This window comes from Python bivittatus, unplaced genomic scaffold (genome assembly GCF_059951505.1).
Source record: "Python bivittatus isolate LINGU-HERP-01145 unplaced genomic scaffold, Pbiv_v1 ctg000020_np1212, whole genome shotgun sequence".
In the NCBI taxonomy this organism is placed as follows: domain Eukaryota; kingdom Metazoa; phylum Chordata; class Lepidosauria; order Squamata; family Pythonidae; genus Python; species Python bivittatus.
Window position 1 is genome coordinate 88088519 of NW_028277030.1, and position 15915 is coordinate 88104433.

Consider the following 15915-nt stretch of genomic DNA (forward strand, 5'->3'; position numbering starts at 1 on the left):
TATATATTTATATATTTTATGTTTTCAAGGTCTGTTGTGAATCGCCCAAAGTTCCCCCATTGGGGGGAGATGGGCGGTTGAAAAATTAAATAAATAAATAAGTAAGTAAATAAATAAATAAATATTGTTGCTGATGGGCTCTACCTTTACCTTAGTTCTGCCATTGCCCCTGGTCTGGCCTCTGCTCCATCTCCACTATTCTTGAAGATATTGCTACCACTTGGCTCTGGCACCTTGCTGCTCCCAACTCTTTGGCATCTTTGGCTGGCCTTCTGCATGCTAACTCATCCTTGCCAAGCTTTCTTCTCTTCATCATATTACCTTTTTTCCTGGGTCTTTTGTGTCTTTGGCTGCCCTGCTGATTCTATTGTTAATGCTCATCTGTCTCTGACACATCCAGATCTTCTTTCAGGATTAGGAGAGGTAGACTCCTCCATCTTTGGTCAGACCGAAGACCTGGAATTGAGAGGAGAGATAGGAGGGGCTTGTAATAGCTGCCATGGGGCTTTCTTTCTACGCACTCAAAGGGTCCTAAGCATTTACTACACTTCATTAGGATGGCACCTTGGTAATTTGATGAATAATGATCAGATTTCCATTTTGATCAGGAAAACTATACCAGAGATGAAGGGAAAATAGTCATATTTAATATTTACTAAGTGTCTGAAAATGTTGGTATTGTCATTAAAATTTTTTTTGAAATATTAACATTATATTTGTTCATACATTATTTCTGATATATGATTATTGCAAATTGTCCTATAAGAGGTTTTCTCTGAAAATCAGATTTAAAAAGTCCAAATAGGATGCTGTCTGAATATGCTCACATGATATCTGGAACCATTAATAGAAAGTTTAGATTTTTTAAAAATGTCCTTGATGGATCCCAAAATCCAGGCCTATAGTGGCCAAATTCCTGATATTCAATGAATATATGAAGAATGGTGCTTTGTTTTATATTCTAAGGGCAAAAACTGAGTATACGCAATGCGCCTAAGTCCAAATTAATTTAATACTATTTGAGTGGCTATAATGTTCAAATGAGCCTTTATGAGGAGTTTGTTCGAAAGTGGGTACACAACATTGTACTGCTGGTGGAAGATTCTGCCTTTACTGTGCCTTTAAGTGTGAGGAGATTAAGCCATACAGATAAATGCCACAAACATTAATTTCTGGGGAAAAGTAGGCATGCAGCTGTAATGACTTGTGGTCACTGATAGCTTTATCTGCCCTGATTTTGTCTAATCCTCATCACCATGAATTGTGTTAACAAATTCCATAAACAAATAATGCACTGTAATTTCTTCTGTCTTTCTGGAATCCTATGAAAATCAATTTTGGTACTGTTTTGAGAACAAGGTTTACAATGCTGAGGGTTGTTATTAACTGCTAACTCTTAAAAACTGACTTTTATCCTGTCTGGATGTGTAGTGAGCTTAGGATAATAAAACATGTTATTATTACATATAGCTCTATTTTTTTTCCTTTTTCCATTTTCTCCTCCCCATTTTGCTAGTGGCCAGTCAGCCTTGTTCTGTTGCCTATCCTGAGTCTTTAGAACAGAGGGATAAACATTCTAATTAATAAGTGATTTACTTAATTATTTATTCAGCTCTGTTGCACCCTCTTTTTTCAAGCTATTTACAAACAACTTCACATCAGTTCAATAATAATGATAATTATGATTATATCTCAATCATTTCTTCTAACTGAAAGACACCAGCAATTGTGTTTGTCACATGCTGTAACAGCATTCCACGATATCTCATGGACCAGACAGTGATGGATTCTAAATCCCTTATCAGTGCTCCTTCAGGGCCCAAACTGTTTTTTATTTGTATCAGTCAAAATAAATACCACATTTTTTGAGTGGTAGACATTTAATATGCCTTTGAACTGTGGTGCTGGAGAAGACTCTTGAGAGTCCCCTGGACTGCTAGGAGGTCAAACCAGTCAATCTTAAAGGAAATCAACCCTGATTGCTCATTGGAAGGATCGATAATGAAGCTCAAGCTCAGATATTTTGGCCACCTAATGCGAAGAGAGATCTCTTTGGAGAAGACCCTGATGCTGGGAAAGATTGAAGGCAAAAGGAGAAGAGGACGGCAGAGGATGAGATGGTTAGATAGCATCACTGAAGCAATGAGCATGAAACTGAGCAAACTCAGGGAGGCAGTGAAGGACAGGAAGGCCTGGCGCAATATGGTTCATGGGGTCACGAAGAGTCGGACACGACTTAACAACTAAACAACAACAACAAAGACATTTAATGTGGTTAGGTGATTATCCTAAATCTCAAAAAGATTATTTCCACTCAGTGAAAAAAGAGAGGGGGTGGAGAAAACACAGGAGGGGAGAACTGAGGTATTTAGTAGTCCTTCTTAATTCCCCATTAGAAATCATACAATTAAGTAGTGGGATGACATAACCAGTGGCAATGCATAAAAAGTGTTCCACAGCTCTTCTTCCTTGGAATATGGAGAGAGAGAAAATAAGGGAGTATAGGTTCTCATAGGTGCCAGTATTTGTGCTATACAGAAGTTTTGCTATTGACAATGATGCAAAGTACTTTCAGCTTTGGAAATGAATATAAATCCTCCCGCCTCTAATTACTTTCCTCACAATTTGTCTTTATTATTTCTCTTCAACCATATCTTTATTTAATTTAGTGTACTTACCAGTTCCTCCACATTGGTATAACTCTGTTGAGTTTGGAAGCAAGACACCGTGTACACGTGTCCTTTGTAGGATCTACAAGGGGTGTATCTTGCATTCATGTTTGGGAAATGAGCAGTGATTTAGTTTTCAGAGGCTGTGGCTAAATAGCTGCAAAGTTTGAACGTACAAGGCATAAGATTCTAGATCTGCCATCAGGTAACTGACTCCAAAAAGACATTTGCTCAGGCCCATAGGGAGCTCCAACAAGTTGACAACAGAGGGATATCTCAACAGTCAGCATTTATTTATTTCTATTTTATTTATTTACTATAGTATTACATTTCCATGTTTCCCAAACACTGATGGCAGTATTTAATTTCTTGGGCTTTGTAAGACAAAGTTGGCTAAATCAGGAACTGCCCAATTTGGTTTCTCTCATGTGTGTGTGTGTATATGGGTGAGAAAGAGAAAGAAAGAGAAAGGGAAAAAGAAAGAGAGGAAAAACAAACCCCCCACAGCTACTAGGTACTACCTTCTCAGTTGCCACATTTTCCAATCTGTGTCTTACCACCAGTTTTAGCTGTCTAAGTTCACCCTCTTGAAAAGGATGTGATTTCCTCTTAAGTATCACTTTTGTCCCCAAAGCAGAAATGGGACATGTTTCCTCCAGCAGACTGGTATTGAACTTGCATGTATACACCTGGTGGCATTTGAGATTGTAGAGCAGGCTGTGGCACCTTTCAGGGGCCCAGAGCTCAACAGACCTTCGAGAGGCATGCTGGGGACCACATTCCAAAATGTTAGGGGGACCAGAACAAAGAAATGATAGAACCTAGGCAAAAATTAAATTAATTTGAATTAAAATTAGATTAATTGAGGACACGTAGTTTAATTACTCCTGATGTATTTAAGAATTTCTCCCTTCTTTCCCAGTAAACATTCCAGGTGATTAGCAACTTGGGAAGGTCTCTGGATACTGTTCTCAAGACAGCAACTCATACTGGAGCAAGAGGGGGCCACTTTCTCTGGCCAAAAGTTGCATCGGAGCCTTTTCAGGGGTGTCTGCGGGGTGGGGGTGAGGAGGCAGAGGGGGAAAATAATGTGAAAGCCTTGAAAATGCAGTTGACGCCTCACCCCTTTCTATATGTAATGTGGGGTGTCCATTGCATGGTCACAACTGCCCTCTTCTGTGGATGCCCCTGGGCATACCAGGTGTTGCGTACTTGAACAGAACGGACAGAGCCAGGACAAAAACTCAGATTTATTTTATTTATATTTAATTCAACCTAAAGGCAATTAACATGATTACTCTTCAGCTCTTCAGCTGAAGAATTCCTTAAGGAAGGAATTATTTAATACAAAGCTGAGGAGCAATCCTTTAATAATTCCTTCCTTAAGGATAATAATTCCTTAAAAGTTACCATTTGGTAACAAGTTTGGGAAGTCTGTTGCAGCTGCACACAAGAGACCCGAGGGCTGTGTCCAGCTGAGTGTCTTTAGTTGTTCACCTCTGTCACCTCTAAGAGAGTAGGGATACAGGATTCCCGTTTAGGAAGACAGCTGTAAAAATGTTTTTGCTTCCATTCTTTGAAATTATACTGAAAAGTGAATTACAGTTGTATCAGCAGGAAGGAGATAGACAAGAAAGGCAGACATGAGCTTTCCTTCCTAGTCCTTGGGAGATCTGACTGCTTTTCCATAATCGTTCTCCCCTCTAAGGACAGCAGGTGGATAGGTGTGAAATAACCCCTTGTTCCCCAATTCTGGCAGGCTTCACTGCAGGATTTGGCAGGAAGGGGAGCAAAACAAGGTCCTATTTTCTTAAAAAAATGTCTTTGTTATTTTTCTCCCCAAGTCCCAAATTAATAAGTCCTGGAGTAGCATCATTGATTAACTGGAAAATAAAGAAACTGCACTAAACCATTTCAGAGTGTCAGAGATTCTATAATGCTTATATATTCTTTGCAAAGCTTCAAGTTTTCTTTATCAGCATAAGAAATAGGTCAGATTGTTGGACTCTGTGCCCTTGACAGGTCCCTTTGAAGTTTATGAAGTAGCAAAACACAGCCACCCAGTTCTTATTTTATTCTTTGATTCAAAACTGATCCAAGGTTGGCTTTATCCTTCCAGGCTATTGAACTGAGCTTGGATCTCCTGTTTTTTTTTTTTTCAAATCTTCTAAGAAATACTGTTTCCTTAAGACATAGTACTTTGGGATGCGTGGTTCTTAAATATATATTTCGAAAAAATCCAAAGAATTGCATCTGGCATATCCTCTTCTTACAGGAAAGATGCCCCACAACATAATATTCCTGATGGTAAAAAATATTTTGAAGGAATGCACAATTGTGAATTTAAAAGCAACAGAGAGGAAGTTTTTGCATATGGCTGAGATACCAAATGCACTCAACCAAATCCAAGACATCAAGCACACCCAATTCCAAAGTAGAGAAGCAGAGTGCCCAGAATCCTTTAGTTGTTGCCAGCATCTCTGGCAGCCATGACTAATGCTGAGGGATGTCCTAGATGAAATGGATTATCTGGATCCTTGTCAGTTCGGGTTCAGGACTGGGCATAAAATGGAGACAGCTTTGGTCTCACTGGTGGAGGATCTTTATAAGGAGTTGGATGGAGGTCCTTTTAGACTTTCAGTAGCCTTCAATAGCATTAAGTATGTCATCCTTCTGGTTGGTTAGGGATTGGGGTACTGTTTTGCAGCAGTTCTTTTCCTTTCTCAATGGCCAGTTCCAGTCAGTGGTGGTAGGAGGCAGTAAGTTGACTCAGTGCCTGCTGCTCTGTGGAGAGTGACAAGGGTTGGTCCTCTCCCCGCTTCCATTTAACATCTACATGAAACCACTGGGTGAAGTAATTCATTGATTCAAGATTCAGTACCATCAGTATGCTGATGATACTCAGCTTTACATCTCTACCCTAGGCCAGGCTGCTGAGGCTGCTAAGGTTTTGTCCTGGTATCTGGGAGTCTGAAACCGAATCATAGCAGGTTGGAGTTACTGTTTGTCCATCAGGATGCTTGGGCAGCTCCAGTGTGTCTCTTGATGGAGAAGCACTAATGCAGAAGGAGCACATCTGTGACTTGGTGGTCTTCCTGGACTCATGGCTTCTGCTGGAACAGTAGGTGGAAGTCATGGTTGGGGGGCTTTGCCCAGCTTTGGCTGATGCACCAGTTGTGGCCCTACTTGGAATAAGACAACCTTGGTATAGTGACTCATGCCCTCATCACTACTTGCCTAGATTACCACAGGGTGCTCTGCACTAGAACTCTGGTTCATTCCAACTTTGGCTGCCTTCTGAAAGCAGTTGAAAACAGCTCTTCCAGAGGGCATTTGGGACTTGATGCCTGCTTTTTGGATTCTTTGTTTTTTGTATGATTTTAACTGGACTGTGGATGTTTTAATGATTTATGTATTTCTGTAAAACTGCCAAGAGTCTTGTGGGATTGCTCAGGGATGTAAATGTAATAAACAAACATCCCTGCACTGCGGTTCAGCCCTCAACATTTTCACATCTGAATGTCTGAATCACAGGAACCAAATAGTATGAGATAGAGCTCCTTGTGCTTGTATGAAATTGAAAAAGACTGCCTCAGTAGAACTCCAGTAAAACAATGTTATGAAAATGTTTTGATTTAATTGTTCTCTACTCCCAACAATCCCATCTCCTGTCCAAAAAAAAAAAAAATTGTAGCCAGAAATTTGCTGGTGAGGAAAAAGTACAGTCCTCCATGCTGATAGTAAATGCATGGTCTCAGTCTTACTCTTGTTTTCACTAAAAGGATATCATATCATAACAGGCACTAGAACAGAGATGGGTATTCTGATTGCCATGCACAGCTCCCCCAAATATGTTTTGTAGTCTGTTTTAAAAAACAAAAGTTCCACAAAAGAAAAAAGGGAGAATTTTAGCCGTGCTCTTCCAGTGCTGTCAAAACCACCATGTCCTGGCCCTCTGAGCTCCCCCTTCTTTTTCTTGATACACAAAAGGAAGATAGTAGCACATTTGGGAAAACCTCATGATTTGTGGAAGATTTCTTTATTTATGAACAAACTTGGGGACCAACTACTCTTGGAGGCAACCTAAAACATCCAAATGAGGAGTAAGCATAGTCTGTGACCACAGAAGAATGAGCATATGTTTGGAAGAAGGAAAATGGTAGGAAGAATTGATCTAACAGAATGGCAGTATTTTGGGGAATGAAAATAGCCAGCTGACTGTGGATGGGACTACTTGTAATTTCTATGATTTATGTTTCTGAAAGGGTTAGAACAGTTCAATATGAAATACTTTCTCTGTATTGTACATTAGATAATATCCTTTAAAAATGATACAGTATATCAAATGAACCAATTAGAATGTAAGCTCTTGACAAGATGCCTTGTTGATTTCCTTATAGATTAGTTAATTTCCTGCCTTTGACAACTCCATTCTGCAAGCTTATCTTTGTCACCTTAGAAAGAAATCAAAGAAGAAACAATCAACTATAGCAGCCTCTCATTTTAAGTTTCCCATGGAGATAATTTAACTATAACACACTGATGTTGAACATTGATAGGAAAATGACAGGCTGTGATTAAAGTTGTGTCCTAGATGAAATAAATGTCTGGCAGATGAAAAGAATACCCCCCTCAAGAGAGAGAGAGAGAGAGAGAGAGAGAGAGAGAGAGAGAGAGAGCACTTAATTCCAATCCTTAACTCTTGCTGAAATGCTTTTTATGACTGTTATTGCTCTGTATTATGTGGTATGTTGTTTTTAATAACCATAATCAAACATCCATTATTGGATTCAGCAGTAGAAAAATTGCTCTTCCCCTTCATTTTCTTGAACAGCTTCCCAAAGTAACAAGAACGGTTACGTAATCTGTACCTCTCATAGAATCCAAGGAGCTGCCCTGCCCTCAAGATATTGATGTCAGCTTTTTTTCACTCTTAATTCTTTTGAGGGAAAGAAAGCCTTTTGTATGGCTATTTTTAGATTTCAATTTAGATCTCAGTACTTCTGTATTGTGCAGCCTAAATTCAGAAACAGCTTTTTTATTATTAGCCAGGAAACTGCAGATTCTAACTGCTGTTGATGTGTTTAACTTTTAGCAGAGAGAAAACATATAATCAGTCATTGAGAAGCAACTATGCAGTGTGTGATTTGAAAGCAAAAGGAGACATCTGTTTTCACAATATATTATTGCATTTCAGTTTGTTGGAATTTCCTCAGGTTTATGGCACATTATCACCCTAAATGTGGTAGTGCTTCCAAGATGGACATGGTATTTAGTAGCCCTTCCTATTATTTTTAATGAAAATGGCAACTCAATCCAAGTCTCTTGAAGAGTTATATGAAAGCTCTTCTTGGTGGAACAGTTCCAGAGGAATATTGGGTCAACAGAGAAGCTGCAAGGAGCCATGCTAGTAGGGTGTAATGCCTGTAGTCATCCTCTGTTGGAAGAAGCAGCAGTAGGTTGACAAGAGGTGAGCCAATTGTTCTGTTATATTAGCAAAGTTCTTGTAGACATGCTTCCCAAATATTTCCTCATGCGAAGCCTTCAGTATTCAGTTCTGCTGAAATTTTTATTTCACTTCTGCTTTGATATTTTAAGTATCTGTATCAATGTTGAACAGTTTCCATGCTGTTTTGTTGTTTTTCATTAATAAGTATAATTGTGAACTGAGTTACTTAGAACCCTAGGACAGGTAGTATATAAATGTTTCAAATAAAATGAATGTGTACTGTATATACATAGAACATAAAGTCCTACTTTTTGGTGCCTGCATACAGTAACCAAGTATATATTAATTTTATCAAGCATTAAAAAATAATAGGATCACCAGTTCCACTAATGGAGCCTCCTGAAATGCATTTTCCCTTTTGAAATTATGGAGCACATTGCGAAAACTCCAGTTCTATAGGTTCTTTGTTGTTGTTGTTGTTCAGTCGTTAAGTCGTGTCCGACTTTTCGTGACCCCATGAACCATATTGCGCCAGCCTTCCTGTCCTTCACTGCCTCCCTGAATTTGCTCAGTTTCATGCTCATTGCTTCAGTGATGCTATCTAACCATCTCATCCTCTGCCGTCCTCTTCTCCTTTTGCCTTCAATCTTTCCAGCATCAGGGTCTTTTCCAAAGAGTCCTCTCTTCGCATTAGGTGACCAAAGTATCTGAGCTTGAGCTTCATTATCAATCCTTCCAATGAGCAATCAGGGTTGATTTCCTTTAAGATTGACTGGTTTGACCTCCTAGCAGTCCAGGGGACTCTTAAGAGTCTTCTCCAGCACCATAGTTCAAAGGCATCAATTCTTTGGCGCTCAGCCTTCTTTATGGTCCAGCTCTCACAGCCATACATTACTACTGGAAAAACCATAGCTTTGACTATGCGGATCTTTGTTGGCAAGGTGACATCTCTGCTTTTTAATATGCTATCTAGGTTTGCCATAGCTTTCCTCCCAAGGAGCAAGCGTCTTTTAATTTCATGGCTGCAGTCTCCGTCTGCGGTGATCTTGGAGCCCAAATAAATGAAGTCTGTTACTGCTTCCATTTCTACCCCTTCTATTTGCCAGGAATTGATGGGTCCAGATGCCATGATCTTAGTTTTTTCAATGTTGAGTTTCAAGCCAGCTTTCGCACTCTCCTCTTTCACCCTCATTAAGAGGCTCTTTAGTTCTTCTTCACTTTCTGCCATTAGGGTGGTATCATCTGCATATCTGAGGTTATTGATGTTTCTCCCTGCAATCTTAATTCCGGCTTATGATTCTTCCAGCCTGGCATTTCTCATGATGTACTCTACATATAGGTTAAATAAGCAGGGTGACAGTATACAGCCTTGTCGTACTCCTTTCCCTATTTTGAACCAATCTATAGGTTCTACAAGTTTCCAAATTTAAAAAAAAAACGTTCAGAACCTAAATTGAATTTGATCAACTCAGAAATAAGTCAGCCTTTCCTGTTAACTGCAGGAAGGAAGGACAGAATTCTAATTTTCTATTAAAATCCAAAGAAGCTATGGAAACATATCTGCCCCTAAAAATGTTTAATTCACATTTGAATGCAAGCATAACTGATTTCACATGGTTGAATCTTGAATCAATTCAGAAACAAAAACTTAATTCTGGTCTCTGTGATTCATAGACATCAGTTATATGCCTGTTCAGAGTTCCATTCAGAACCCTCTGCTTATGGAATTGTTTGGTGGGAGCCCCACCCATGTATACACCATGCAACTAAGAGTGACTTCCACTGAATCCCTTTTCTGTTTTCAGCACATGCATCCTTGAACTGATTCTCCTTCATAAACATTATTTATGCTTTTCCCCCTTGATTTGTCAATTTTATCTCAACTCTTCTTGAAATCTCCTTAAAGCTGTTCGTTAAGATAACTTGTTCTCCCATTGCAGGCATCTAGCTTTTGGCTTCATGACATTTTACAAGTGCTAGTGAAGTAGAAGCAAACTTCCTCCCTTGTATGGGCATAAACTGTGCCTTTTTTGCCTTGGCAAAGGTCACACAGTAGACTCTTTTAAAAACTGCCAGGCATTTACTGAACAGGCTGGTGGCAATCATTCTTCTTGTATGTGACATTTGTAGGAGGAGAGCTGTGTTAATCTACAGTATAGTAGTAAAAAATCAGGAGTCTGGTAGCACCTTTTCAAATTAACAAATGTTCTTAAAAGGCAAAAGGTTTCATGAGTTGCAGCTCACTTCATGAGATGCGCAGAGTAGCTAAACTGATGTAGGATTTAAATTAGGGGAGTTGTGGGGAAAGAGAAAGCAAGTTGATTAGGCAGATGCAGATTACATGTGAGACAGATTACTAGTATCTTATCAATTAACAATTGTAATATGTTAAAAACCCATTGTGTTTGTTGAGATCTTCTGAGATTGTCTGAAACCTTTCAGTAGTTTTTTGCTCAATGGTGTTTTTAAAGCCCCATTTTCCCAAAACAGTCATTTTGAAGTCTGCCATAGAGTTTTCTGGGAGGTTAAAATGTTCTGATTACTTTGCCTTTTTTTGAGTCCTGATGTCAAACTTGTGCCTTTTAATTATTTTGTATAAAATTTGTCCCATTTGTCCTACATGGAATCCAGAGGGGCATTCCTGAAAGATGATGCCATATATTACATTACAGGGATGATCTTGTGTGTATACTTGTTGGGGCTGTGTTGCTGCTGCTGGGGGCAAAGTAGACATCTGGGTTTTTTGCAGGGTCTGGTTCCCACAATAGCATGGCCTCAAATTCTGCCAGCTAATCCTATCTTGGACTGACTACCTCAAAGGCAGCCTTTTCAGGTATCACAGTCTTGTCCTCAGGATTCTTCTCTGCTCCAGGGCATTTCTTTAGGCAGATTTTGTTCAATGCCATGGAACCATAAGATCCATTCTGTTTATCCTCCAGGAGAACTCAATGCCGATCTCTCTGTATCGGATAATTATGCATCTATGCCTCTTTCTGAAATCTCCTTCAATATTCACCCAATGATCATGTTGAGGATCAGCCACTCAGCTTCCATTCAGAAGTCCTCTATTCCAAGAGCAAGCCAATTGCTAGAGTGGCAGAATCCCTTTGCCATGAGGTTCAACAGTTTTCTCAGTCAGTTAAAGATCCAGTATATTACTTAGTTCATGATATCATTTCACCAGCCCTCATTCAGATGCTTCCAGTCTTGCTGAACACAGCAATAGATTGCTGGGGCAAATAGGCTTCTATGCCATCAACTTCTCTCTGTTCAAAGAATCTTTTAATCTTATTCCAATATGCACCACCTAACTCTGTTATATGGAGGTATCGTAATCAAGCTCTCATCACCAACAATATTCTGCCCCTGCATATAAAGATTGCTTCTTGGTCTTTTGGTAAAATCAAGTGGTATATATGCATGTGTGCACATGCATGTATAAATGATAAAGAGGGGAGAACACTGGACAGCATTGAACACAAGTTATACTTATGGGCCTGCTGTTAGGTAAGGATGATAGGATAATAGCAGGTGTCGTGGAAAGGGCAAGTTCCTCAACCCCTACTTTGCTTCTGGCTTCTTGTCAAATGGTCCTAAGTGAAATAATTAACAAAAGGAAGGAACTGCAACCCAAAGTAAATAAAGATGGTTAGGGAGTACCTGTCTACTCTGACTAAATCTAAGACTCCAATCCCAGAATAGTAACATCCTAGAGTTTTGAAGGAGCTTGCCATTATTATTCTCCTTTTGGTAACCTTTTCTGTCATCACTGGAAATCATGGAGAATGGATGTAGTGCCAAAGACCAGAAAAGGTCAAATGTTCCTGTTTTCAAAAACAGTACAATTCTGGAACATATTATTAACAGAATAGTCTGTCTGTGAACATTTAGGAAACAGTGCATTGCTTGGCTGGAGCTAGCACAGATTTATGGAATAAATCATGACAGACCAACCTGATACCTTTTTTGATAGGATAACTAGTTTAGTTGACCCCAGGAATGTGGTGGACAGGGTTATCTTGACTTCAGTAAAGCTTTGAACAGTCTGTCATGAGATTCTAGTAAAGAAGATGACAGAAAGTAGGCTGGACCATTCTACTATTGGATGCATACAGAGCTGGTTGAACAATCATACTCAGTGAGTGCTTTCTAAGCTGTGGGGAAGTGTTGAGCAGTATGCTGTAGGGTTCTGTTCTAGGTCCTATGCTATTCAATATATTTAAAAATGACTTAGCTGAGGTTTTAGAAAATATAATTATCATGTTTGTAGGCAAGACAAAGATAAAGGAAATAACAGTCACCTTAGAGAACAGTACCAAGATTCGGGGGATATTGACAAGCTGAAATATTGGGCAAAGCCCAGCAAGATGAATTTCAACAGGGGCAAATGTGAAGTCCTGTCATTGGATAGGAAAAATCAAAAGCATGAGGATAGGATTAGGGGGACCATACTGGATAGGAGTACATTCAAAAAGAATCTGGTTGTCCTGATGGATTAGAAACTGAACCTGAGCAAGTAGTATGAGGCAGCTACAGAAAACTCAAATGCAATCCTAGGCTATATCAAAAGAAACACAACACTTCAAAAAAAGTAATTCCTCCTCTCTATTTTGTATCAGTTACCTAGAATATTATATTCCATTCTAGGCAGCGTATTTTAGCAAGATCATTGACAAACTGGAGCATAAATACTTGGAGGCATTTGGTATATTTAGCCTGGGGAAGGGAAGACAACGAGGAGACATGATAGCTGTTTTCAAGTAATTGAAGGCTGAATGTAGAAGATAAGGAGTGGGGGGCAGAATTGTTCTAAGTTGTTACAGAAGACAGGGCAATGGGTTTTAATTCAAAGGATGTAGCTTTCCTTTGGATATTAGGAAAACTTTCCTAATGGTAAGAGTTGTTTAGCAGTGGAACAAACTGCCAGGGCAGATGCTTCACTCTACTTTGCTGGATTGGCAGGAGGTATATAAGCTGAGCATGGATAGTCATCTGTTAGGGATGCAGATTCTGCACTGGGCGGGGGCTGGATTAGATCATCTCTAATACCTTTTCCACATTTTCTATTCAGAATCTTAATTCTATGTTATATATAAATTTTTGCGCATTATAGTTATGCACAAGCCCCTTCTCCAAGGAAACTGGGTTGGCTATAAGAAAAATGCCAAAAAAGCCAACTGAGTAACACAAATTAGCATACTAGTTTAAAGTTCTTCAGAACTCTTCATAGGTAAGATAACAATAAAGCAAAAGGCAGCTGGAGTTGAAGGAGAGGACTGACAGATATTTCAGCCAAATGTGCATTTTGTTACAGCGTTGGATGGAATGTGGGAAGAAACTGCAGACTTGCAAATTGTTCCTCATCAGGAGCCAAAGTAGCATCAGGTTGCATCAGGCTGTTGCATGGATTGCTGAGAAAATTAAATAAATAAAAAAGTTGATCCCCTGGGTTTGAAACTGTTAAATCCAGCTCTTATACTTGAACCTGTCTGAATTACAGATATTCCCATATGTAGATAGTCATACCAAAAATAGTTCAGCTGGAGGTTTTCTTAATGAAGTAGTTTCATTTATATATACTCTGCAGAAAAGGATATGTAATAAGGAATTGAGTCTTACTGTGTACACATATTAAACAAATAGAGGTTGATACTTCCATATAATTATGTTCTTCCTTAGCTTCAAAACTATTTCTGTTTGTCATTAGGTTATGTTATTTTAACAAGCTTTAGCTGCAATTCTTATATACTGTTCGGTGTCCCTAATTCTTCTGAAATCAGAATGAGTCATTCTTCTTACTGGCTTCTTCAGAGAACTGTAGCTTTATATTTAATCCTGCATTTACAAGATGAACTCCAATGTTAACTTCTTTCTCCCTACCAAAAAGACTTCACCTGTGCTTCATAGTATTTCACAGTACAGTTGAAAGTGGATGCTCCCATGTTTCTGCCAAGCTCCCTTCATAGCGTTGAGCATTAGATCCTAATCACTATAGGCAGTATATATTTGAATGGGGCCAAGCTGGATGTTGTGAATTCTTGAAAGAGCTGAAGAAAAAGATGGAGGACAAACCAAATATGCAGCTCATTGCAGGTTTCCCTTGATGTTAAGCAAACTCCTTGATAGTAAGCAAGTTCACCAGAATTCATACTGAAATAAGTAGCTATTATTCTAAACAAGCTAACAAGGGAATAAATCTAATGAATCCTTTATTAGAACTGCTTTTATCATGGTAAAATAAAATTCCTTAAAAGAAATCAAGAGAGTCCTGAAGCTTTATATAAGACATGAACTTTTTTATCTAAGCAAATTACTTATTTTTATTTTGCCATTTCTTTCAGCTGTGGAAGAAGCCATCTTCTAGAAAAAATATGCGAAGTTGACTTAGAGGCCTGTCAGCTGTTGATCCATGGGTTTCTGCTCAACAAAAATGGCTCTTCTGTTTCTGAGGGAGAAGAGAGCCAGACTGAGGAAATGGAGGGTATGGAAGATGCCTCTTTAACCCTGAAGTGGGAACATTCAAAATGCTTTTCAGTTAATAGCTCCAAGCACGGAGCTTTTCGACACCCACCTATTGGAAGCAAACAACAAAGCGCACACTGCGAACTGAAAGAGGTATCAAAAGTTTTGTTTATTTGTTTTGTTTTTCAGTTTGTTTCCACTGGTCATTCTTTTCAGTTTTGATGAGGCGTGTTCCACTTTGGCCTATAAGCTACCCAGCCTAGTAAAAAGTGAAATCTATTATTTATTGGAATCAGTAAGAAAGGGATACTTGATACATTAGAGTATGTTGGCTTTCATTGATTATCATAATGCCTGGAGTCATCCTTCTAGCATGTAACCACTATATACAGTATATAGTGAGCTACCTCAAGTGGGAGGTTATTTCTCTGTGTGATTTCTTCTTGCTTTGTAGCTCATGTTATCCTTTCAGATGACAGGGGCAAGAAAACCTAAGCAACTCTCAGTTCAGAATCAGCGTGAGATGCTTGAGGGGCATTCCAGATGCTTCCCTGCCAGCCATTAGGTTCAGCCTTCCCTGTAGTCAGCTCTCCTCCAGTCTTCCCTTCTCTGCCACCAAAGAGCTTCCCAGCTGCTCCCCCTCCCACAAATTCCTGGCAAATTCAATCTATAATTGAATCTTTGTGTTCTGAAGTTCCTTACTGGCAAGCCTTAAACTCTAATTTGGCCAAGCCATGAACCAGCCCTTCATGACACTTTTTGCTGCTGGCAAATTTGGGGGGAGGAGAAGAAGCAAGCAAGGCTGGCTTGAAATAGCCCAAGTTTATTTATGAGCCAATTAAAATTTTGTAAGTATTTTGGCTTGTACACAAAAAGGCTATTATTTCTGAAATGAAGGTATGTATTCTTCTGTGAAATACCCTGTTTCTTCTACACATTTTGACACTTGGCAACAACTACATCATTATTTTTGAGTCTTGAGCTTGCTTGGAATAAAAGTGTAAGTCTAACACAAGTAAAATCAGAGGGCTGCCTCTGTGGCTTTAAAAGTGAAAGTGCCAGTTCTGTTTCATCCTTTCAAGGTGTTTCTCCTTCAGAAGGAGAATGTCCATTTAAAAAAAATGTTAGAAATCTTTTCCACAGAAGTATCTAAGATATATATCAAAGTTATAATATAACAGGAGAGAAAAGGAAAGGAATGGTAGAGCCATTCAGTACCCATTTAAATTCAATCACAGGGATCTTTTACAATGGTTCAGGTACAACCCTCAGTGTATCAATATTCTTTACATATTAGTAATTCAGAGAAACAATTAGCTTCTCTCACCAGCCATC

General features: G+C 39.1%; 1 protein-coding gene across 9 annotated transcripts in view; it reads left to right on the forward strand.

Annotated features, from left to right (window-relative positions):
- DISC1 (DISC1 scaffold protein) overlaps positions 1 to 15915 on the forward strand; it is a 178487-nt gene that overhangs the window by 123544 nt on the left and 39028 nt on the right. For all 9 annotated transcript variants that reach the window (XR_015796634.1, XM_088143504.1, XM_088143499.1 and 6 more), the window contains one exon: positions 14460 to 14733. Coding sequence is in view for 8 of the 9 variants with exons in the window: in XM_088143504.1 (XP_087999630.1) it covers positions 14460 to 14733 (274 nt within the window). In the remaining variant the exon portion in view is untranslated. The remainder of the gene's footprint in view (positions 1 to 14459; positions 14734 to 15915) is intronic.